General features: G+C 38.7%; 1 protein-coding gene across 7 annotated transcripts in view; it reads left to right on the top strand.

Moving 5' to 3' along the window:
* DENND5B (DENN domain containing 5B) overlaps positions 1-26,633 on the top strand; it is a 193,867-nt gene that overhangs the window by 155,320 nt on the left and 11,914 nt on the right. For all 7 annotated transcript variants that reach the window (XM_041735707.1, XM_041735703.1, XM_041735706.1 and 4 more), the window contains 6 exons: positions 1,091-1,172; positions 13,468-13,596; positions 15,356-15,477; positions 18,939-19,084; positions 20,934-21,052; positions 22,609-22,796. In XM_041735707.1, coding sequence (XP_041591641.1) covers positions 1,091-1,172; positions 13,468-13,596; positions 15,356-15,477; positions 18,939-19,084; positions 20,934-21,052; positions 22,609-22,796 — 786 coding nt within the window. The remainder of the gene's footprint in view (positions 1-1,090; positions 1,173-13,467; positions 13,597-15,355; positions 15,478-18,938; positions 19,085-20,933; positions 21,053-22,608; positions 22,797-26,633) is intronic.

Raw genomic sequence — 26,633 nt, 5'->3', positions numbered from 1 at the left:
TAGCCTAGCCTTTTTCACCAGCTGCAGAAACGTGCAGATCCTAATACAACAGAATGTACAGTGCCAGCTTTACACATACCTGTGTGTTTCCACACTATACCCTAGCCCCTCTAAAGTAGAGGGAGAAAGTAGGATACCTGGGTGGCTCAGCAGTTGAGCGTCTGCCTTTGGCGTGATCCCGGGGTCCAGGATTGAGTCCTGCATCAGGCAGACCCCTTGTGGGGAGCTTTGCTTCTCCCTCTGATTCTCTCTGTGTGTCTCTCTTGAATAAATAAATAAAATCTTTAAAAAAAATAAAAACTGAGAAAATGTGGGTTTAATATACAGTAAAACCTACATCTTAAATTCTGATGCTATCAGTGTATTTGTTAAGTGTGATGTTGCAATTTAGTTTTCATTTACAGATAGGAAAATGGAGATAAAGTACAGAGATACAGAACTCCACAGCATCTCATTTAAAATGAGATTGAGCACTGCAACTTTATACGTTAGCTAACAATTGATTGCTTAGTTATTGCTATATAAGGGAACAATCTTCCCTTTTACAGATGTTAACCATTCAAGGTCCAAAGAAAATGACTCATAGACATTATACTTCTGAATGTCCACTTAGATTACTCACTTTGCATGATGTTTATTCTATACTTTGGATTCTGAACTTTGGAGTAGAAATTTACCAGGCTGGAGAGCCCAGACTCAGATTTTCCATTTTAAACACTCTTTCACAATATAAGGAAATTATTGCTTTCTTGCAGTTACCCAGAGATTATTAGAATGAATAACTTTAGAAAATGACTGGTCCTCATGGCCAAAATTTGCACACATTGCATTATTTGCTAAATGGGCTTTTATGATTCATTTTAAATTTCCAAATGCAGCCCCTGATTAAGTAGAAAGAAAATAGCTGTTTTACTGTATTAATAAAGTAACAACATTCAGGGGGAAAAGTTTGAGCTTTTCTGTTGTCTTTAAAATTTGTTCTTTTCAAGGTAATTTTAAAGTATTTATTTATAGAATGTGAACCATGTAGATATTTTTTTTTGTCCTTGCTATTATTTTTCTAATACTTTGCTGATATTTTTTTACATAGTTGCCCTTGGACCAGAAAGAAGAAAATCTGACTCAGGAGTTATGTTGCCAACACTCAGGGTCTCTCTTATCCAAGACATGAGGTATATATATATATATATATATATGCACTTGAAGATAATTGTCAAATATTTATGGCTTTCACTTACATTGCTCAATTAATTATGGCTATGTGTATTTTTTGCTTACATATTCTGAAGAAAACATTTTTTGTAATCTTGCTTATTTTGTTTTTATACTATTATTTTTCCCTGACATTAAATTCAAAGGGAAAATGGAACTGAGAAGAGTTTTAAAGTAGCTAAATTATTTTATAATTTCTTTTGTTCAGTTTTTTAAAACCTCCTTAAATACCTGCTGCCCACAGACACAGACAAAAAAAAAAAAACTGCAAATGATGACAGGTTACTTGGCAGAAAGATTGCTGTCAGGTAGGTTTAATTTTAAGCAAATGCAAATCTGAGAATTACCATTTGCAATTTTTGGTCTTAGAAATTGTTAGAAAGCATCGAGATATATAAAATAGATTTACTGAATGAGGAAGACAGGCTTTCTGTCTTTTAAATATTTTAGGTACAATACTTAGCTCTTAAAATATCTAGATTTAAAGTCAATGTTAAACCTCAGAACTCTTAACTTTCCTTTTATGGTTTATTGCTTTTGTAATATTAATTATCGAAGTTTATTTGGTTTGTTAGATACTTGCAACTGAAAAGCATAGCTTTTAAGAGTGGCAGCTTGGTATAGCTGCCTACAGAGGTTGCTGTTTCAGCTCTGCCATGCACTAACTATGGCCCCAGGCAATTACTTATACTCCCAGTTTTCTCACTTGTAAAATGGGATAATAATAGTCTTTCAAAATGTTAGTATAAATATTTAGTGAGGGGCACCTGGGTGGCACAGTTGTTTAAGCGTCTGACTCTTGGTTTCAGCTCAGATCATGATCTCAGGGTCATGAGATTGAGCCCCATGTGGGGGCCCAGTGCAGAGTCTGCTTGTCCCTCTCCCTCCCCTCTCTTCCTCCCCCATCTGTGCACATGCACTCTCTCTCTCTTTTTCTTTCTCTCTCTTTCAAGTAAATAAATCTTTTGAAAAATAAAATGAGGTAATGTAAAGAACCTAAAATAGGGCAGCCCGGGTGTCTCAGTGGTTTAGTGCCGCCTTCAGCCCAGGACCTGATCCTGGAGACCTGGGATCGAGTCCCACATCAGGCTCCCTGCATGCAGCCTGTTTCTCCCTCTGCCTATGTCTCTGCCTCTCTCTCTCTCTCTCTCTCTCTCTCTCTCTCCTCTCTCTCTCTGTGTGTCTCTCATGAATAAATAAGTAAAAAGAACCCAAAATAGGCCTAGAAACAAATGTGTATTATTACTCAAGCACGTGCATACATATATATTTATTTCTGCTTCTGACTTTATATGTGTATATATATTTTTACATACTACACAGGCATTTATTTTTAAACCATGAATTCATAAGGATATTTAGGATTCCAATTCAATACTACAGGGATCTGTTCTCTTATTTGTAATTTCTCTCTTCAATCATAAAAAACTTGGCTTTTATTATCTATAATATATTTACTTATATGTGCAACCCTAGTATACCCATAAGAGTTTCAGAATTACTAACCTATATCCCTATAAGAAACAGAAGCAAGTTTACTAAATAGGCACAGTGTTTGTGTATTTCTATGCATATTGGTTACTAAATACCTTCCTCCAATGAAAATGGATAGAACTACAACCAAGAAAGTATGAATTTTATTGCATATATATTAAAAACAAAAAAACAAAACAAAACAACCAGAATATAAGGAGAGCCAAAAATGGAATACAGACTAACATAAATGAACCTAACTGTATTACAAATGAATAATATAACCACACTGAAGGGAGTGAAGGAAAAAAGAATACTTCTAAATTCTAGAAACCAGTAGTTTTGCATTTTCACAAACACACACTCATGATACAGAACAGTTCCATCATCCCAAAATTCCCTTGTGCTACTTCTTTTGAGTCATTTCTTCTCCCCCAGTTTCCTGCCCCTGTCATTCACTGATATATTTCCAAGCTCTTCCCACTGAGAGGGCCTAAAAGTAGTAATACCCCAAAATAGCAGTGAGCTCACCTAGCACCCACATAGTGGTTCCTAAATACTTTCCTTCAGTGAAAGAAATTGGAGATCCTTAGAGAAGTGATTTATTCCAGGCCTGGGGAATGGAAAATACAGGATGAAGCTAGTGAATCTTTAGTGTCAAAAAAAGTCAGGAAGTACTCAGAAAGGGACATGATGCAATAAAGACACAAGAGCCAGCCTGAAAGAGCTCCCAGTGGCCAAAGCTGAAGCAGTTTGAACAACAGAGTAACAGTAGTACTGGAGTATATCGCATATAGTAAAATAAATATCCATGAGTCTATTACGATATAAAGAACTAAGTAAATAAATGGGAGTAACAGGATAGCTCTTTTGTACAGAAGCCTTCCAGTTAATAAATGTAGAACAAAGAAAAATTTATGGATGAAGGTTTAAAGTGAAACCAGGACATTTGTGTGGTCTCAAAATATTTCCCACAAGAATTTATTAATTATAAGGGAAAAAATAATCTTACAGTAGAGAAACCCAGCAGCAGACACCACCTTAACCAAGTGATCAGGGACACCTGCGTGGCTCAGCAGTTTGGCACCTGCCTTTGGCCCAGGGCATGATCCTGGAGTTCCGGGATTGAGTCCCACATTGGGCTCCCTTCATAGAGTCTGCTTCTCCCCCTCTGCCTGTGTCTCTGCCTCTGTGTGTGTGTGTGTGTGTGTGTGTGTGTGTGTGTGTGTGTCTCATGAATAAATAAATAAAATCTTCAAAACAAAACAACAATAAAAAAACCCAAGTGATCAAAGTTAACGTAATAAGACATGACACCGTGTACTCCCAGATATGATACACCAAAAAGAATAAATCACTTCTGCAGTATTCTTGTCATAAATTCTAGTCATAACTTCAATCTAATCATGAGACTACATCAGAAATATCCAAACCAAGGGGCATTCTACAAAATAATTGACCAATACTCTTAAAAAATGTCAATATCATGAAAAATGGGGAAAGACTAAGGAACTATCACGGACTGGAGAAGACTAAAATGACAAGCAAATGCAATATGGGATCCTGGATTGGATTCTGGAACAGAAAAGGACGTAAGAGGGAAAGCTGGTGAATTAGTCTGTAGTTCAGCTAATAGTATTGTACAAATATTCATATCCTAGTTTGGTTATGTACGATGTTAACATTAGGGGAAGCTAGGAATACAGGAACACTCTATACTTTTACAATATTTTTGTGAGGCTAATTATTTAAAAATAAAACATATACTGTGTTTAATGTGTGTTTTAAACCAGGTCTGGTAAAAAGGAAATGTATAGGAACTGTTACACAAACAGACAGGCATAGACAGCTTATTGTACCTCGAGGGTACAGTTCTTGGTACACTGCTGCTCACCTGTTCCCACTGAATGTTTGATCAATGAACTGTCACCTCTCTAGTCTAAGCCCAATAATTTCTCACCTGGATTATATCACGGTTCCAATCTTTCATTGCTTGCCCTACTGTAATTCACCCTCCCCATAGGTAATATGGTGATCTTAGAGAATAAAATCCAAATCCCTTGCTCTGTTTGGCAGAGCCTACTTGATCTCACAGCGTTATCTTCTACTCTTCTACCTCCTACCACTTCTTTGGTTCCTCCAGCATGCCTTCCTTGCTTCCTGGCCTGGAGCCTTTTTCTACTTGTTCCCTTCACCTGATAGCTTTCCTCTAATACCTGCCCCAAAAGAATTTCCACAGGCCAAACCTCCTTCTTGGCATTTGCATCTTAGTAGAAATGTTGCTTCCTCCAAGAAGCCAGCCCAGAACATTTGTTATGAAGCAGCTACCCAGTCTCTCTCTTTCACACCGCTATTTTAATCGCCCCCCCCCGCCCCATAACAGTTGAGTTTGGTTTTTTGTTTTTTAAGACTTTTTATTTATTTATTCATGGGAGAGTGCTCGCTTCGGCAGCACATATACTAAAATTTATTCATGGGAGACACACAGAAAGAGAGAGAGAGGCAGAGATACAAGCAGAGGGAGACGCAGGCCCCATGAAGGGAGCCTGACGTGGGACTCGATCCCGGGACTCCAGGATGATGCCCTGGGCCAAAGGCAGGCACTAAACCACTGAGCCACCCAGGGATCCCCTGAGTTTGCTTTTCTGACATTATTTGTAAATTTCACGAGCAAGGGCAATTTATCAGACATGTAAAACTGTTGAATTGCTAGTGTTAATGGAGTCCAACACATAATTGGTGCTCCATTAATTGTTAAATGAAGGATTCACCTATTTTAAGCTCCGTGAATGTTCATGATGGGTGTGGGTGTGGGTGCACGCACATGCGTGCATGTGCACTTGCGCATGCACTTATCTAACATTTTTGCATATATCTTTATATCTTTACCTGATTCAACTGGCCAAATTGCTGTTAAATTATTTTGGTTACAGTTTCAAAGCTTTAGAAAGGTGGTTGATTGCTGAGAAACATTTTACTAACCAATTAAAATTTTAGAATATAGAAGAAGTCATATTGCTTCTTAGCTTATTTTTACGGATATAAAGCTCAGGCCCAGGCAGGTTAAGTCTAAGACCATATTGCCAATTTATAGCAGAAATGGAACTAGAACTAAGATTTCCTGAACATAGCTCAGATCTCCTTCTAACTAGATGTAAAAATTGATGTCCAGTGGAACTTAACACTTAAGGGTTACTTTGGCTTTCAATTTTCAGTCTTTGTCTTATAAAAAATTCTGAAGACCCCTGAGTATCCTCAAGTGATGTTTTGACCAAATGTTAGATGTTTTTAATAAAACTTGATTGGTTAGCAGGGTACCTGGCTGGCTCACTCAGTAGAACATTCAACTCTTGATCTTAGTCCTGACTTTAAGCCCCATGTTGGGCATAGAGTTTACTTTAAAAAGAAAAAAATTGTTTGATTTGCTTTCAAAAAGTGTTTAGTAAGCTGAAAGACATTGCCAAGAAAAGACTTCTCGTGGTTTTTCCCTAACGTTTTATCAAAAACAATTTTAACCATCCAACAAAGAACAGGTTTTATAATGAACACAGTATACCCACCACTTAGATTCTACCGTCTTTCTGTGACTTTTTTGTTTTTTTTTTAAGATTTATTTATTTGAGAGAGTAAGAACAAGCACATATGTGAGCAGGAGAGAGGCAGAGGGAGAGGGAGACAAGCAGACTCCTTGCTGAGTGGGGAGCCTGATACAGGCCTTTCTCCTGGTCCTAACCCAGAGATCGTGAGAAGAGCCGAAATCAAGAGGCGGATGCTTGACCGACTGAGCCACCCAGGCACTCCTTTTTTAAAAACTGTGGTAATGGTAAAAAAAAAAAAGAATTAAACTTTTCCAGTTGTAACAAGTACAGGAGAAGAGTACAATGCTAAGCAAAATAAGGCAGTCAGAGAAAGACAAAAATACCAGAGGATTTCACTCATATGTTAAATTTAAGAAACAAAACATGAACAAAAGGGGAAAAAAGAGACAAGCCAAAAAAAACTAGACTCAACTATGGAGAACAGATGGTTAACAAAGGGAGATGGATGAGAGGATGGGTGAAACAGGTGAAGGGGATTAAGAGGACACTGATCATGATGAGCACTAAGAAATGTATAGAATTGCTGAATCATCATAGGGTACACCTGAAACTGATAAAACACTGTATATTAGCTTTGAATTGTAAGAAAAAATACATATATAATAATTATATATGTATAAAAATAAAACTTACCATTAAGTACATTCACATTATTGTGCAACTATCACCACTGTCCACCTCCAGAACTCTTTTGGGTTTGTTTTTTTTTTTTTAAGATTTTATTTATTCATGAGAGACACACAGAGAGAGAGACACACACACAGGCAGAGGGAGGAGAAGCAGGTTCCACACAGGGAGCCTGACATGGGACTTGATACCGGGTCTCCAGGATCAGGCCCTGGGCTGAAGCAGCGCTAAACCGCTGAGCCACCAGGGCTGCCCATCTCCAGAACTCTTATGTCATCCCAAACTGAAATTCCGTGTCCATTAAACAATAATTCCCCTTTCTCCCTTCTCCCCCAGCCACTAGTACCTACTGTTTGGTTTTCTGTCTCTGTGAATTTGACTATTTTAGATAGCTCATTTAAGTGGAGCCATGCTTTTTGTATCTGGTTTGTTTCACTTAATATCATACTTTTTTAAATGTTTGTTATCAGATGTTTGTAATGTTTATCCATGATGTAGTATGTGTCAGAATTTCCTTTTTTGGGTAAGAATTCCATCATATATATGTGTGTGTGTGTGTGTGTGTGTGTGTGTGTGTGTGTAATCCATTATCTATCAGTAGACATTTGGGTTGTTTCTATCTTTTGGTATCGTGAATACTGTGAATATGAGTATACACGTATCTGTTCAAGTCCCTGCTTTTAGTTTTTTTGGGTAAATACCCAGAAGTGGAATTACCTGGTCATGTAGTAATTCCATGTTTAATTTTTTGAAGAACCACCATACTCTTTTCCACAGCAGCTGTACCACTTTACATTGCTACCAGCAATGCACAAGGGTTCAATTTTTCCACCTCCTCACCTGCACTTGTTATTTTCTGGATTTTTTTGACAATAGCCATTCTGATGGGTGTGACTTCCAGTTTCTTTTGGTATACATAGCATCACTCTTTCCAGGTCTTCATAGACCATATGGTAGAGTCTCTTCAGCTTTCTGAGCTCAGAAACCAAATAATTAGTAAGTCAAAATAGTCAGACTCTAAGATACTGAATCCTACTAACTAAGACATTTCCTTCAAATACCTAAAAGAGATTTAAAAGTAAGGGGCTAGAGTTCAGTCATCTGTCAACTCTGGTCACATCTATGACCAGGTAAGAGAGAATCACAGGAAGCCAATGAAACCAAAACATTATTTCCCTAACCAGGTGACTTGATATTCTTTCACTGATATGGATGTTCTCTACCTGGAAGCTAGATAAAAATCAGAAGACTGCTATCTTCAGAAGCAGAGATGTGAAAGCCTAATCACCCAGCTCTGCACTAGTGATCCTCATGTTCATGGGACTGATACCTCAAGAAGCCGTGAAGAAAACACTGTCCGTGGTTGTTTCTCCCTTTTCTCTGTTTCCATTCTATTTAAGATGACATTTTATATATTGTTTTTCTTATTCAGGATCTGTTTACTTCAGAGTTTTAACTCCCAGTGGACAGGATTATTTTCCTATTACCAGGTTTTTGACAAGTGCTTCATTTTAGTCCTTAATCGTTACCTGGATACTGATATATATGTTTTTCCTTCAAGAAAACACCCAAGTGGGATCCCTGGGTGGCGCAGCGGTTTGGCGCCTGCCTTTGGCCCAGGGCGCAATCCTGGAGACCCGGGCTCGAATCCCACGTCGGGCTCCCGGTGCATGGAGCCTGCTTCTCCCTCCGCCTGTGTCTCTGCCTCTCTCTCTCTCTCTGTGACTATCATAAATAAATAAAAAATTTAAAAAAAAAAATTAAAAAAAAAAAAAAAAAGAAAACACCCAAGTGATATATCCTAAACGTCGATTTTTTTCAGTCCAGACAATTTAAGAAAAAACTTTCCAAGATTATTGTACCTTTCTGAGTCAGTGTTGTCTTTTGAGCATATGTCTCTGTTGGTACCTCCTATCTTTCTAGGTTTATCTCTTGAGGCAAAAATGCACTGGCACTTTGAGTCCTCATAGTTGTCAAGAGTCTCGGCACCAGATTGCTCACTTAGCTTTGAGTCTAGGACAGATATACATAAAGGCTGTCCCCTTTGTATTAGAATCTTAGACAACTTCCCAAGACCTTTTTAGATGCCAACTCTCACAAAACTGTCAGTTATAGAATAATTTTTTTGTTCCATAGAGAAAGGCTGGGGATAGTAAATAATTGTAAAGATTATCTACATTTAAAGGAGATTATCATGATGTTGCCAATATTACAGTTTCTTTCCAGAGTAGCCATGTACATACATGTCATCAAACAGAACTTTTATTCTTAATGGCAATGTAATTCAGGTTGAGGGGCACAGTAGAACATCACATGACCAAGGAGACTGAATACTGTAATCCAAGTCTAGGTATTCTATGTAAACAAATGAACAGGATGCTAAGTAAATCCTAGAAAAATTCCTTTTATAAAGATGGGAATCAATTACCTAAGGGTAAAGTAGCTAGTTCCTTTACCTGTTTACTAATAATGTGTGCACCTGTGCTTATGAGCATCTGGCTTTATTCTACAGTAAAATTAAGTTATTATGATTGATTTTGTTACCCTGGGAAGAAATATTTTGAGGAATTTTTGTCTGTACAGAATATAAACTTAAACTAAAATTGGCTAATCTAATTTATTAGATTTCTCTAATAAATAATACTTGTTTAAGTGGATGAATGAATGAATAATATTGGGTTTTGTTAATGATACAGTGAGGTAAGCATTGGTTTTGGATTCAGGAAATGTAACTCCAAATTTAGAGGTGCTACAACTCTTAGAAACCTTTTGGTTTTAGGGAACAGCCCATTCAAACCCACTTCAGTAAAAAAGGATGAATTTATTGAAGATACATGGGCGTGTCTTCCAGAATCCAGGAACAGGAACTGTAGCTCCTAACAGTCTTGTCACAGATTACTCTCATTGTCTCACTGGAAGCAAATTGTCACTATTTATCCCTTCACATCTGTTCTTCCCCTCCCTTCCCCTTTCTTTCTGTTTTATTGTGCATATGCTTGTCCAAGCCCTGGCTCTAACATCATTTCTTATTTTTAGCACTTAACAAAAACTAACTTGGTTTTCTTCCAGTATACTAATTCCTAGTTTCTGAGAGAAAATCTGGTGGGCTCAGTTCAGATCAGATCCTCTTATTCAGTCCATTCTAGCTAAAGGATTAAGATCATGGGGCCATAGGTCATGGTGGTAAATAGAGTTGTGTCTTCTGGGTATGGAAGGGGAACTTCTCCAAGAATGTGAGTGTGAGGAAAAAGTAACTGGTAGAAGATGGATGACATCTCTAGAATAATACGTATTATTTCTGTGACCTTGAGTGGATCACTTAGTCTCAATTACTCTGTTTTCTCATTCTTAAAGTGAAATAATGATGATCTCCCTCTTACTAGTTTTTGTGATAATCAGATAAGACAAAGTACCTAGAAACTATTTTTAATTAGAAAGTTTTGTAGCAGGGTTAGAAATAAATCATGTAGGGATCCCTGGGTGGCTCAGCAGTTTAGTGCCTGCCTTTGGCCCAGGGCGTGATCCTGGAGTCCTGGGATCAAGTTCCGCATCGGGCTTCCTATGTGGAGCCTGCTTCTCCTTCTGCCTGTGTCTGTGCTTCTCTCTCTCTCTCTGTCTCATGAATAAATAAATAAAATCTTTAAAAAGTAATAATTTTTAAAAAGAAATAAATCAAGTAAATAAGTTATTTAAGCCATACCATATATGCTTTTCTGTGAATTAACAGGAAGTTAATACTTGTATACTATTATATTGAACTCGATTATAGTTATCTATAATAAATTATTCTAGTTAAAGGCAGATTCAGATGGTATAACTGCACAGCAAGTTTTTAATAGATTTGGGTTACAATTTAATAACACATATAAATTGTTTTAAAGCATAAAGTTAGATACAGATTTACAAAGCTACAGTTTTTGAGCTCCTATTATGTGCTAGGCCCTCTTACAAATAAGGCTGCAAGGCTGCTAAGGAATAATGGGCTCCTTTTCCCAGGGAGCTTTTACAAGATGAGAAAAGTGTATTCCAAGAGAAAAATAGTAAAAGAAATAAACAGTACATGGCAAATGTAAATTAGACTACAGAATTTCATAAATTGAAGAGGTCATTGAATTCTGTCATGGTCATGGAAAGGTATCTAGAAGAAACAGATCTGAAACACCAATAGAATCAAATAGGGAAACAAGAAAGTACTTCAGGTAGTGGAATGCAATCTTATGAGTCAGCTGTCTGGAATGGAATTTTTTTGAATAGGAAGATTGTTGAGGGACGCCTGGGTGGCTCAGGGGTTGAACGGCCACCTTCGGCTCCGCACTTGATCCTGGGATCCCAGGATCAAGTCCCGTGTCAGGCTCCCTGCATGGAGCCTGCTTCTCTGTGTGTCTCTCATGAATAAATAAATAAAATCTTAAAAAAAAAGGGGGGGGGGGAGATATGTTGAGGCTGAGGGGTAGTAAGTCTTGAGTGTTGATCCTGCATAGTGCAGGTGGTGTATCTTGTGAGTTTTTGAAGGTTCTGGAACAAAGGAATTATATTGAGGAGACAATATTTTAGACAGTTACTTCCCTGGTACCAGTAAATAAGATGGGTTTGAGGAGAAGAGTCTGGAGGCTTCATCTCCCAATTCTCATGCCTCTTTGCAAAAACAAAAACAAAAAAAACAAAAAAAAAAACAACTAGCACAAATAATTTTATGATGGGGATGCTGATTGCCATCTAAAATAGACTGTACATTATGTATTCCAGTCTTTCTCATTTTCCTTAACCATAGACAGATTGTTTCTTCAAATTATAATTATTTTTCACTTTGTCATTCTTACCTGTCATGTCTCCAGATAGTTGTTTAAGGCAAACATAAAACTTACTTCAGTAGATTTTACTGGGTTTTTGTTGTTTTTGAAAGAGAGGTGAAGGTAGTGGCAGAGATAGATTGTTAAACAGGCTCCACACCCAGTGCAGAGCAGACCTGGGGCTCGATCTCAGGACTCTGAGATCACAACCCGAGCCAAAGAGTCAGATGCTCAACCAACTAAGCCACACAGGTACCCTGATTTTACTGTTTTAGAGTAAAAGAATACTGAAGAAAAGATTATACAACATAAGTGCTTATCAGACCAATTATAGATTCATTTTCAGTGAATACACTTTGAATCAATTTGGTATTCCTCAATTATGTGAGCTCTGACTTGGCACTGCACTCACAGGGTACCTTTTAAATACTGTTGAACTCTAAGTGGTAAATGCCTGACCATTTTCCCTTTGTTGCTTTTAGTCAACTGTGTCATCATTTGGGAAATGTTAACAGGATAGCAGAAGAGCCAGTGCTACTTCATAGGCTCTACTGGGGGTGCCAGATTGGGTTGTCAAGTGTCCCACCACTGCCAGCACCATCAGTAAGAACTAGAGTCTAAGAGGGGGAGCTTGCCTCATGACAGCTTTCTCCATTCATGACCATGTATACTGGTATTAGTCCTTTAAAGATAAAATAAGTGTGTCAAAAATTCTGAAAAAATTCTTAGAATAAGGTGAGGTTAGCTAAGCCCTACAAAAATGGCTTTTAACTCGTCATTCTGACTTATTTTTAAGCCACCTCTTCAATGTGTCTGTGTAATGTGATATAATGCTTTATATCTTGTTTATCAAGTCTTTGATCATGTATCAGCCCTGAAGCTTAAGGACCTAAATCTTCAGATCCAGGGATTAAGAGAAAAAAAGGGAAGGAAAAAGGGAAAGGATAAAAGAAAGAAAGAGGGATGCCTGGCTGGCTCGGTTGGTTGATCAAGCATGCAATTCTTGATCTCAGGGTTATGAGTTTGAGTCCCATGTTAGGTGTAGAAATTACTTAAAAATAAAATATTTGGGGCACCTATGTGGCTCAGGCAATTAAGCATCTGCCTTCAGCTCAGGTCATGGCCCCAGGGTCCTGAGATGAGCACCACATCTGCCTCCCCCTGCTCTGTGGAGAACCTCCTTCTTCCTCTGCCCCTCCTCCTACTTGTGCCCTCACTCATGAGCTCTCTTTCTCTGTCAAATAAAATCTTAAAAAAAAAAAAAAAAGAATTTTGAATTTTATAAGTGGAGTAAAGCTTATCTCTATAATATAGTGTATTAAAGTTGTGACAGATACTTAATCAAACCTAGACCAAAAAAAAAAAAAAAAAAAAAACCTAGACCATTATTGTGAATAAAAACTTAAATATTAGGTGTTTTGTTACTTTTATTTTCCTGAGGGTCAGGAATAACCAGCTGCCAGATTCAGGTATCCATGAGGCTGAAACAAGACCATTATAAAATCTGAAAGAAGAAACAAGTGTTAAATGCTTTATCTGAGGGTGTTGCCTCTGTACTTGTGTTATAATGGTGATTCTGATGTGGAACTGAATTCATGATTCAGATGGACCCTTTGAAGGGTTTAATCAGCATAAAGTGTGAATCACCCATTCACACTTCTGCTAAGTATGAAAGAAGTGTTCTGCACAAAGTGCTGTAATGCTTTAGTTCTTTTCCAGCCCAAGATCTTAGGATCTACATCTCTGCTGTTGCTACTGTTCTGTAGGCATATTCAGAACATGAGTGAGATCAAGACTGACGTCGGACGAGCTCGAGCATGGATAAGACTATCTCTAGAAAAGAAGCTCTTGTCACAGCATCTCAAGCAGTTGCTCTCCAACCAGCTACTCACCAAGTAAGAGATAGCCTCTTAGAAATTTTTTCTTCTGTGACTTGTGTGTCTGCAAAGTAAATTGCATAAGCTGGCAAACTGGCTTCTTCAGCACAAATTGCTGATTCCTGTGCATGTGCATTCTTCGTTTCTAACAGGCATGTGCTTTGGAACATCCGTTGTTTGACATAGTATTTGATTTTACCTGTGAGGACACACCGAACTTGACATCCGAAGGCCAGATTGCTCTGTTCTCAACCAGAAAAACTAACACAGGCTGACAGTAACATCCAAAAGATAGTTTGAATATATGTAAACCTCATATAATATTGTAAAGATCACAACAAAACTTTAAGTAGAAAAAAAAAGAAAAGAAAAAGTCCGCCTTAATATGTTTCTTCTGAGAGTCTTATCAATGTTTACATTCAATAGGTCAGAGCCAGGAAAGCAATCCAAGTGCATGTTAGTTCATTGTTAACTGTTTGATAGGTTTCTCTCTACTCCATCAAGAAATGCTCTTTGATGAAATGCATCATCTACATAATATATAAGAGCTAGTTTGAAGGCTGAAGACTTAGGTCTTTAGAGCAAAGCTATGCAAAAAATTGAGCAAAGATCTCAAACTTGACAGTGTGTTGCAGTCTCATCATCATAACACATTGGGTTGCTTACCCCTGAAGCATTTTAATGTCCAAAGAGTTTGATAAAAAATGCAAAGTGAAATATAGCCTATGAACCTGATCTTGTTCTCTGAAACTGGTTACTCCCCTTACCCATCCCTGCCTATTATAAGCCATTCATGGCCACTGTGGCCAAAGTAGAAGAAAATTATAATAATCACTTAAAATCCTTCTACATAATTGTTGGGCACCTGTAGGTGCCTGGCTGGCTTCGTAGGCAGAGCCATGTGACTCTTAATCTAGAAGTCATGAGTTCAAGCCCCATGTGTGGCACAGAGTTTACAGATATATATATGCATAAGAAAAAAATCCTGTTACATAAAGGTAAATAGTAAATATCTCAGATATTTTCTTCTGTACTTTCTTCTATGCATGTTCTCTTAGTTAAGATTATATTGTATTTACAATTCAGTATCACACTTTATTATTTTTTAAGATTTTATTTATAAGTAATCTCTATACCCAACATGGGGCTTGAACTCATAACCCTGAGATTGAGAGTTGCATGCTCCACTGACTGAGCCAGCTGGGCTCCCGAGTATCATCCTTTTTTTTAGCTTAGTGTATTATAAACATTTCATTATATCATAAGAGTTCAAGCTCTGAAGACTGAATGCCTTTGTTCAAATACTGCCTTTGTTATTTACTATTTGAATGACTTTGGACAAGATACTTAACTTTTTTGTATCTCTGTTTTCCTAATTTATAAAATGAAAATGCTAATAGACTTATACTTCATAGGGTAATCATGAGAATTAAATGTATGGATAACTATAAAACACTTGGAAAGTACTTAAATGTAAGTGCTTAATAAAAATTACTATTTTTAATAGTAGTTTTGTTATTAAAACTTTTCCTAACCTTTATTTTTAATGCTCATACAGTATTCCAGTGTATGCGTGTATCATGATATATTTTTCCATTTATAAATAACATTTTAGTGGATATCTATGAGTAAACCTTGCCCATATTTCATATTATATTCTTAGGACTGAGTCCCAAAAGTAAAATTAATGTATTTGGCTTTTACTAAGTATTTGTTTTTAGTGCAAGACATAATGAAAAGCAAGAAAAATATACTATTATTTTGTACTCATTCCTAGGAAGCTTTATAAGCGTTATGCTTTTCTACGTTGTGAAGAAGAAAGAGAGCAGTTTCTTTACCATCTTCTTTCCCTCAATGCTGTTGACTACTTCTGCTTCACCAGTGTGTTCACCACTATCAGTAAGTCTGGAGAACTGGCTACTAAGTGAAGAGTTGCTCAGACGACTAATGGAATAGAGTTTATGTTTTTAAAAGTGAGATATATGATAATACAGTGAGATAGACACTGTGAGTGAGGCAGGCTCCAGACCTCCATTTAGGAATGAAGGTTGTGCCCCAGCAGCTGGGAGTGCTGTGGGAAGGCAGCCATCAGCTGTCAGCCCCTGTGGGGAGTGCCTCACCAGAACAAACTATCCACCACCCCCAACCCCTGCCCAAGATGATCCCTCCTAGCAAGGCGAGCCAGCATCCTAGGACTGCCAAGCGCTTTTGAGAACTTAACCTTGGGATCAACTGAGGACTTCACTGGGACTGCAACAAGCTCAACTTCTCTCCCAGGCATATGGTCTTCCCAGGAACAACATCCCTTATGCTGATTTCTGACTCTCCCTGCTTCCCAGGAAGCCTAGTCTCCAGTAGGAAATGGAATGAATATTAAAGATTTTATTTTTTTAATTTTTATTTATTTATGATAGTCACACAGAGAGAGAGAGGCAGAGACACAGGCAGAGGGAGAAGCAGGCTCCATGCACCGGGAGCCCGACATGGGATTCGATCCTGGGTCTCCAGGATTGCGCCCTGGGCCAAAGGCAGGCGCCAAACTGCTGTGCCACCCAGGGATCCCTGGAATGAATATTAAAAAGGAATGTTTGATTAGGGATACCTGACTGGTTCAGTCAGTGGAGCATGGTACTCTTGATCTCAAGGTCATGAGTTCAAGCCCCATGCTGGGCCTAAAGCTTACTTTAAAAAAAGAAAAGAAGAAGAAGGAATATTTTATTAAATGGTCTAATATCTTACATAAAACACATAAAATTTTTTAAATCCGCATATAGTAATAAATGTATAGAACTGTGAACATAATTAAACTTGGATGATTCAGAAAGACCTTACTGAATAATGTAGGTCTGTAGAGGGAGGAAATGCTGACTGGAGATGTGTGTTTAATAGAAAATCAGGGGATCCCTGGGTGGGTCAGCGGTTTCACGCCTGCCTTTGGCCCAGGGCGCGATCCTGGGGTCCCTGGATCGAGTCCCGCATTGGGCTCCCGGCATGGAGCCTGTTTCTCCCTCTGCCTGTGTCTCTGCCTCTCTCTCTCTCTATGTCTATCATAAATAAATAAATCTTTAAAAAAAAAAAAAGAAAATCAAATTAGGGCATTTATTCTGTTCACCAATACTAATTATTATGTTCAGTGGCTCCCCTCCCCACTTTGGAGAAATTTTACTTGTATGAGTTAGGAATTGTGTTTAGCTACAAGAATCAGAAACTTGGAAAATGGTGCTTTAAACAAATTGGTAGTTTCATATTTCTTATATAATAAGTTTCAAGATAGTCTGCAGTATGTTCACGGAACCAGGGTCTTTGTTCCTCTCTTCCTACACAGTCCTCAGTGAGTGCTCATCACCTCATGGCCACAAGATGGCTATTCTCAATCCATCTTCTAGCAGGAAGAAGGAAGGAATGTCAAGGAGGAAAAAGCAGCACTTGTGCTAGAAAAACAGGATTTTCTAAGAGATCCCACTAAATATAACATTTCACTGGCCAAAACTTTGTAGGTTTTGGCTTTCTAGTCTCTGATAGAGGCAGACAAGGAAAAATGGAGCTGAACTGGAGTATTGGGCCAACCAGTAATATCTGTCAACTATCCATTAGTACCTAAACCATCAATCAGTTTAATACATTACTGCTGGTATAAGAAGCTAAGATGTTAGGAGCACCTGCGTGGCATAGTTGGTTAAGCACCTGACTCTTGATTTCAGCTCAGGTTGTGATCTCAGGGTTGTGAGATTGAGCCCCATGTCCAGCTCCCCATTCAGTGGGGAGTCTGCTTGAGATTCTCTCTCTCTCCCTCTACCCCCTCTAATCCTTCCAAATAATACATCTTTAAACAAAAAAGCTAAGATGTTATGTACAGTTTTAAAACAGAAGAAATAGCAGAGGTAGGTAGGACTCCTAAGACCCTACTCATATCTGTAGATTTCATATAAGTAACTCTTCAAGGAATTAAGATCTTCATGAAAGAAATATTTTAAGTTTAATAATATTAGTCCTTTTATACTTTATGTAATCACTGTTGTGCATCTGTGGTCCCTTTGCAGCCACAGAACTGTTGACCTTAAACCTTTTTTTTTTTTTCGTAGCTTTTCTGATCCTCTCCGTGAAAGGAATGAGAGAAGCCTCTGGCACCTAAAATAAAGTCTTGTACTAACCTCTTCTTCTTTCAGTTTCAAAACTCATTTGATTCTGATGATTACTAAACCGTGAAAGTACGGCCTTTCCTCTGACATTTTCCTTTCTTTTGGTCAAAATAAAAAGGCGAAAGGGAGTTTATTCACCCAACATAAAGAAAGTCGTCTGTGTAAAATTAGGGAAATGAACCATTTATCCCATTCAGTTTCCTCATCTAAGAGTGCACTCAACCATGATCTCATTTTTCTGAGGCTGTATCTGGGCACCTTGTCTAATAGATATGTATCATCCTATGTGTAGATCATTGAAGGAGTGCTTCTAATACCTCTTCTTCTGACTAAATGAGCAGAAATCCCAAAGATACCAACAAAAATTGATTCTACCCTGCTTTAAAAAAAAAACAAACACAAGTATGACTTTGAGGGATAAAAATGCTCCAGTGTGTTTGAGCCATCCCCATTTTTAAAAGAGGATGAAAGGAATGTGCAGTTTCTAACTTTATCTTGCTACTCTGTTTGAGCAAAAGACAGTGATAGGACAGTGACATCTAGTGGTGTGCCTTTTGAAGACCCTAAGGAAAAAGTTTCACACATCTTTCTTTCCCCAGGACTCCTCTTGTACCTTAGTGGCCTTAATAGCCTTCCAAATTGTGGTTTATAGACTTTATGTTTTGTCCAGAATGGCATTGTTTTTACTACTCTTGGCTTTGCGTATTGTGCTGTAAAATTGGAATGGGAACGTTCTGAAACATTGTGCAAGAAAATTAGCAACAAGGGGATACTGTCCCAAGAAGTCATTCACCCCCTTTTACATATGAACCATATCAGTAACCATGTTCATTTGTATACTTGATTTTAGAACAACATTTAAAATGTTAATGAAAATTCTGTATAGCCGTCAGTTCTGGTTTTAGTGCCTGAGATTTTTTTTTATAAATGTATAGGTTATGCATATCACCATGGTGATACTCTGCATGCCATACATACCTGGTGAGATATATATATATGGCACAGAAACCAACACAAGTATTGGGATTTGTGGTTTTTAAACTGGACCTCATCTTTTTAGACTGGAAGAGGTGATCTCTGCTTTTTGTTTAAGTACATATTGATAGATCATAAAGAGCAAACTATCTGTGAAAGGCAACAAAGTCATTAATATATATACTTGCTTTATTATCAGGAGTATTTTATTGTAATATTTAATTAACTTCAGTATTGTTCTTTCAGTGATTCCATATAGGTCAGTGATCATCCCCATCAAAAAACTGAGCAATGCGATCATCACATCGAACCCTTGGATCTGTGTATCAGGAGAGCTAGGAGACACAGGAGTAATGCAGATTCCCAAAAACCTCCTCGAAATGACTTTTGAGGTGGGTTCAGCTAATACTTTTCTTAGCAGAAAATATACATAGTTCTACACAAGGATTCCAGTTTTGCTTTTTCATTTTTCCTCACGTCAAATAATATAAAGGAGTACTCAAGCATGCAGGATAATTTTTGTGAGTATACAACTAAAGTGGTCTTAAACACAGTAATTTGTTTTGTATTTTTGTTGCTATAATTTTAATTATTAAGCTCTATTTTTCTACTTGCAGTGGAATACTTTTGGCGTTGCTAGGTCCCATTTCATGATTGCTGGTGCCTAGCACAGAAGTGGGAAGCTAGGGAACATTCAAGTAAATGCCTTTCCCACAGTGGTTCTCTTCCTTACTGTAAAATGCTCCCTGCCTGAACCTGCACAAAAGGACAAAAAGACAGGAGAGCTGACATCCATGCTTATGGCTTGTAAACCCCATGGTTCTATAAAAATACCTCCATTTTAGGTATATAATATTATAGTCAGTTTTCAGGTCCCACCTGGCGAAGTATTCTCCTGTCTTTGAACCCACATGTGTGTTGATCCTGGCATGCAGGAAGAAGACAAATACCTGCTCTTGTTTCACGAGGGAAGGAGTACTAACTGAATGTCCTGTTCTCATGTTCTTTGGGGGTCTAGGAATAGCAGTTTCCACTCAGTCATAACACACCCAGGAGCCTTTTTTAGCATATAAAAGATTAAAATCCTTGATTTCTCTTTGACTAGCAAGAATGGAACATAAACTCTGTAAGTCCCATCATTCTGTTTCCATCCTCCCTCACCTGGATAGCTGTCTTCTCACCTTGATACGAAGAAGTCAAGGGCTTTAAGAGCTCATAGCTCTGATGTTCCCAACCATACATAGTCAGTTGGGTGATTTGTGATATTTTATCAGAATTTAAAAGTCAGAATTCAGGGGGCAGCCCCAGTGGCGCAGCGGTTTAGCACCGCCTGCAGCCTGGGGTGTGATCCTGGAGACCTGAGATCGAGTCCCACATCCGGCTTCCTGTATGGAGCCTGCTTTCCCCTCTGCCTATGTCTCTGCCTCTCTCTCTGTGTGTCTCTCATGAATAAATAAATAAAATTTTTAAAAAAATAAAAAAATAAAAGTCAGAATTTGGGACTCCTGGTTGGCTCAGTGGTTGAGTATCTGCCTTCGGCTCAGGACATGATCCCAGAGTCTGAGGATCAAGTCCTGCATCGGGCTCCTGCATCGTGCTGCTCCCTCTGCCTGTGTCTCTGCCTCTCTTTGTGTCTCTCATGAATAAATAAGTAAAATCTTTTTAAAAAATAAAGTCAGAATTTAATTGACATTTATTTTTAACTATTATCATTGCTTTCTTTTGTACTTGTCCACCAACAGCCAGGAAACATTGATAACTATACTTTTTTTTATGATAGCTTCAAGACTTCTTGTAGATGAGGTTTAAGGTCAGTTCTGCCTTGGCATTTTATTAGAAACAGAAAAATAGCCATGTCAGTAATTTTTTTTTTTAATATCTGTAGTCGTTTTCCTGACCTCACTGTAACTGAATCTAAATAGCATTCTTTTGCCACTTCTTGGAATTCTTCTCATCCTAAAGGCACATAGTCTGGGTTCCCCAGTTAGAAATAATTTTTCCTTTTCCATTGTTTTTCTAGTACTTATTTACATCTCTAATCTAGCACCTTGTACAGTCTTCTCATTTGATAATGTCCCTATGTGTCCTACTTGTCTCATTAGATGGGATATATTAGATGTGAATATATCTCTCTAGTGGAAAGAAGAGCACATTATGCAGGATGGTCCTCTGCAATTATGAAATTATATGGTAGTGGATGTGGAATCAGGCTCTGAATAACTTCTGGTCCTGTCCCTACAGTGCCAGAACTTGGGGAAGCTGACCACCGTTCAGATTGGTCACGATAACTCAGGACTGTTAGCCAAATGGCTAGTAGATTGTGTCATGGTCAGAAATGAGATCACAGGACATACATACAGGTAAGTAAATGTCCTTGAGAACTCAGAATTCTTTCTTTTAGACACTTTAGACAAGAAAAGGTTGAAGAATTGTTTTATTTCTGTGGTGCCTGACTGGTTCAGTCAGAAGAACGTGTGACTCAATCTCAGAGTCGTGAGTTTCAGCCCCCTGTTGGGTGTAGAGATTACTAAAAAAGGGGATCCCTGGGTGGCGCAGCAGTTTGGCGCCTGCCTTTGGCCCAGGGCGCGATCCTGGAGACCCGGGATCAAATCCCACATCGGGCTCCCGGTGCATGGAGCCTGCTTTTCCCTCTGCCTGTGTCTCTGCCTCTCTCTCTCTCTCTCTCTCTCTGTGTGACTATCATAAATAAATTAAAAACTTAAAAAAAGAAAAAAAGATTACTAAAAAAAATAATAATAAACTTTAAAAAAAGAATTGTTTTCTTTCTAAAGCTTTCTCACTGCCCTCATAATTTTAGTTTAGGTTTTGGGGTTGTTTAGTTTTACTTTTTATGTAATACAAAATTGCCCCAAAAAAACTTTCAAAAAATCGATTGTGTTTGCTCTGAATGCCTAGTCCACAAGTGTTGGAAAAGAAAGATTGATATAACTCTGATTTAAAAAGGGAGGAGTGGGGAAGTTTGAGGTTACTAATTTAAGTAAGAAGAAAGGGTCTTTTGGACTCTACTAGCTGGCACTCCTCTTTGCAAATACTCTGTTTTCTCCTGTAACTCAACTCCCACATTAACTTCTAGTTTGAAAATATTCTTGTCAGAAGAACTAACCACAGAATTTTAATATAGGTTAGATATAGAAAATACTGAGTCATTTTAATTTGGCAGAATGTAATAACAATTTCTGGCTGTATAAGAATGTATTTTTCAGAGATTCATACTGAAGTGGCTTTAGGGGTGAAATACCCTGATGTGTGGAGTGGACTTTAAATGTTTGAACATATGGGATGCCTGGGTAGCTCATCAGTTGGGCCACTGCCCTTAGGTTGTGTCATGATCCAGGAGTCCCAAGATCGAGCCCTGCATTGGGCTCCCTGCTTGGCAGAGAGCCTGCTTCCCCTTATGCCCCTCAGGCTGCTTGTGCTCTCTCTCTCAAAAAGTAAAGTCTTTAAAAAAGAAATAAAATACTTCAGCACAAAATAAAAACAAAGCATATGGCAAAACATTAAGTCAGGTGATAAGAATATGAGTGTCTTATACAATACTCTCTACTTTTCTGTGTCTGAAATTGTAAAATTAAAATTTAGAAAACAACCCATAGGCACTAAAATGATGGGCTTCATCCATGGTGTCATTTAAAAAATTCTGACTAGGACAACCTTGGGTGGCTCAGCGGTTTAGTGCCACCTTCAGCCCAGGGCGTGATCCTGGAGACCCGGGATCGAGTCCCACGTCTGGCTCCCTGCATGGAGCCTGCTTCTCCCTCTGCCTGTGTCTCTGCCTCTCTCTCTCTCTCTCTCTTTCTCTCTCTTATAAATAAATAAATAAAATATTTTAAAAATTGGGACTAAAACTAGTAAAATACTGGTTGGTGATGGAGGAGTTGTTTTTCTGACCTACAAGGTTCCCATGTGGGCGGTGGCTGGGGAAAGGCGTTGATGATGGAAGCCTGGAGAGGATCCTTATTGGGGAACTGATGACCTCAGTGGCAGATGAGGACCTGGTAAAGCAGTGTCGGACTCCACCCCAGCAGAAATCCCCCACCTCAGCTCGGAGACTGAGCATCACTTCACTGACAGGAAAAACTACTAGTAAGTACCATCATAATTGTTAAATTTTCAGTGTACCTCAGATGTTGCTGGCATCATGCAGCCATTTCACAGGAAACTGTTGCATTAATGAATCGCAGTAAGATAGATTAAAAAGAAGAAAGCTAAGGAAAATTAATTTGAGCAAACAGTTTGAGAAAGGGAGGGAGAAGGACTCCAGAGGGACTCCTGAATGGCTCAGTGGTTGAACGTCTGCCTTTGGCGCAAGGCGTGATCCCCGTTCCAGGATCCAGTCCCACGTCGGGCTCCCTGCATGGAGCCTGCTTCTGCCTCTACCTGTGTCTCTGACTCTCTCTCTCTCTCTCTGTCTCTCATGAATAAATAAATAAAATCTTTAAAAGAAAAGGGAGGAGAGAGGAACGGGAAAAAATGGGGCAAGAATTAAATAATTGAAAGCCTGAAGAATTCCAAGGAGGGCACTTGATGAGATGAGCATTAGGTGTTATATGTTGGCAAATTGAATTTAAATAAAATATTTTTTAAAATAAAAGATTCACAATCCCCTCTCCGAAAAAAAGCCTGAAGAATTTAGATTTTAAAATCAAATAAGGGATACCTGGGTGGCTCAGTGGTTGAGCATCTGCCTTTGGCTCAGGGTGTGATCTAGGGTCCTGGGATCCAATCCCACATTGGGCTCCCTGTGTGGAGCCTGCTTTTCCATCTGCCCATGTCTCTGCCTCTCTCTGTGTGTGTGTCTCATGAATAAATAAATAACATTTTTTTAAAAATCATAACTTATTTTGTTTTGTTTTGTTTTTAAAGATTTTATTATCTATTTATTCATAGAGACAGAGAGAGAGAGGCAGAGACACAGGCAGAGGGAGAAGCAGGCACCATACAGAGAGCCTGAGGTGGGACTCGATCCGGGGTCTCCAGGATCACGCCCTGGGGCTGCAGGCGGCGCTAAACCACTGCGCCACGGGGGCTGCCCAAAAATCATAACTTTTAAATAAAAAATAAAATCAGGGATCCCTGGGTGGCGCAGCGGTTTGGCCCTGCCTTTGGCCCAGGGCACGATCCTGGAGACCTGGGATCGAATCCCACGTCAGGCTCCTGGTACATGGAGCCTGCTTGTGTCTCTGCCTCTCTCTCTCTCTCTCTCTGACTATCATAAATAAATAAAAATTAAAAAAAAAATAAAAAATAAAATCAAATAAAAACTGTATGCTGTTTTGATTAAGCTATGAAAATGTGGATAAGTAATATTTTGACTGAAACCTAAAGGAGGAAGGGCTCCTGGCAGTAAAGCATTCAACTCTTGATCTTGGGGTTGTAAGTTCAAGTCCCACCTTGTACAGTAGATTGTACTTTAAAAACAAAAACCTTAAGGAATAAAGACAGTTCATATTACAATATTCCCAAAGAGCCATATCTAGCTATTCAGAACCCCTTTTTCTAAGAGAAAACCTAAAAATTCCTCTCCCCACCCCTATCTTCCTACAGAAGTAATAAAATACTATAAAGGAGTGACTTGGGTAGCCCTGGTGGCACAGCGGTTTAGCGCCGCCTGCGGCCTGGGGTGTGATCCTGGAGACCCTGGGATCGAGTCCCACATCGGGCTTCCTGCATGGAGCCTGCTTTTCCCTCTGCCTGTGTCTCTGCCTCTCTCTCGCTCTCTCTGAATGAATAAATAAATAAATCTTTAAAAAAAAAATCTATAATGTAGTGACTTCTGTAGATAGGATGCTGTGCACATATGCCTTTTTTTTTTTTTTAATGAGAGAGAGAGAGAGAGAGGCAGAGACACAGGCAGGCAGAGGGAGAAGCAGGCTCTATGCAGGGAGCCCGACGTGGGACTTGATCCTGGGTCTCCAGGATCACACCCTGGGCAGAAAGCAGCACTAAACCACTGAGCCACCTGGGCTGCCCACATATGCCATTTTTAATACTACCATAAACTTCCAATTTATGCTTATGTGGGCGTTAGTAGGGTGAATAATGTCTCCCAAGGGTATTAGATCCTAATCCCCAAAATCAGTAAATGTTACTTTATTTCGAAAAAAGATCTTTGTAAATGTGATTAAGTTAAGGGCCTTGGGATGGGGAGATTATCCTGGATTGTGTAGGTGGGCCCTAAATGCAGTCACGCATATTATTAGGGAGGCCAAAATTGGAGTGATCCAACCACCAGCCAGGGAATGCCAGCAGCCACCAGAAGCTTAAAGAGGTGGGGAGCGTGTGCTTCTGTGAAGCCTGCAGAGGGAGTGTGGCCCTGCCTTGATTTCTGCCTGGTGATAATTTCCGACTTGTGGCACTCCAGGACTATGACAGAATAGATTTCTGTTGTTTTAAGACAACACATTGGTGGTAATCTATTACAGGAGCCACAGAAAACTAAAAGAGGCAAGTAGGATTTAGTGAAAAATGATAGAAGTTCATCAGTGAAGTGGTTTTATTTCCGCCATGGACAGTAAAGCCATAGGTAGAACAACAACAGTACCTGAGAGTTCCTTAGTTTACCAACAAAGAGGTTTCCTTGGGTATTTTCCGTCCCTATCCATATATTAGCATATGGTGATATATTAACTATTAGAATGATAGAGTCTAAAAATCCCCCCTCTTCTTTCTCCAATTATTCCCCTGATTCCTAATTCCTTGTTGCCTTCAAAAGTAAACTTGACACCACACACTAATTAGAAAAACTAAAATTACAAAGACTGGTAACACCAAATACTGGTAAGGATGGAGAGCAGCAGAATGCTCAGACATTGCTAGTGGGAATGCAAGAGGAAAAATAGTCTGGCAGTTTCTTATAAAGACATGTGGACCCGTAGCATACACTTGACACAGAATCCCACTCCTAAACATTTACTCAAGAGAAATTAATACATGTAGCTACACTAAGGTTTGTAGTCCAATGTTCATAGGAGCTTCATTCATACTAGTCAAAAATGGAAACAACCCAGTATCCACCAGCTGGGGAATGGTGGATAAGCAGAGTGTGCTGTATCTACTCAGTGGCATGCCACTCTGCAACATATAAAAATGAACAAACTGTTGATACATCTAACAACACATGGGTGAATCTCAGAAGCATTACTATATGTGAAAGAGAACAGACACAAAGAACAAGGTGCTATACAGTTCCATTTACACTAAATTCTAGAAAAGGCAATATAATAATGATAGAAAGCATGAGCAGCAGTTGCCAGGAGTTGAGAGTTAGGGAAGAGGATTGACTAAAAAGGAGCATGGGGAGTTTTTTGGGGTTGGTGAAAATTTTCTACATTATGATTATGGTGCTTGCATGACTATACATCCATCAAAGTTCATCAAATTGCACTTAAAATTGGTGAATTTATTGTATGTAATCCTAAATTTACTTAAAAGAGTGAGTTGAGAGATTTCAACCCAGGCCATCCAAATTATTACAACTTCTAAAACAGTCCCAGTTTAAGTGGGACATTACTGTTTTGAGAGGCCTTATCTCCCACTTTTTGTCATATTTCCTTTCCTTACTCAATAAGTAGAAAATTCTTTTTTTTTTTTAAGATTCTATTAATTTATCTGAGGGGGCAGATAGAATTTATCAGGGGGAGGGCAGAGAGAGAAACAGACTCCTGGCCAAGCAGGGAGCCCGATGCTGGGCCGGATCCTAGGACCCAGAGATTATGACCCAAGTCGAAGGCAGACGTGTAACTCACTGAGCCACCCAGGTGCCTCCAATGAGTAGAAAATTTTAAATAAATGAGTTTTAAAATACTATTGATTAGAGGCACCTGGCTGGCTCAATCAGTAGAGCATAATACCTTGATCTTGGGGTTGTAAGTTTGAGCCCCATGTTGGGTGTAGAGATTAATTTAAAAAATGAAATTTAAA

The sequence above is a fragment of the Vulpes lagopus genome, chromosome 21, assembly GCF_018345385.1.
Source record: "Vulpes lagopus strain Blue_001 chromosome 21, ASM1834538v1, whole genome shotgun sequence".
Classification (NCBI taxonomy): Eukaryota; Metazoa; Chordata; class Mammalia; order Carnivora; family Canidae; genus Vulpes; species Vulpes lagopus.
This window is presented reverse-complemented; position numbering and strand designations above follow the sequence as displayed.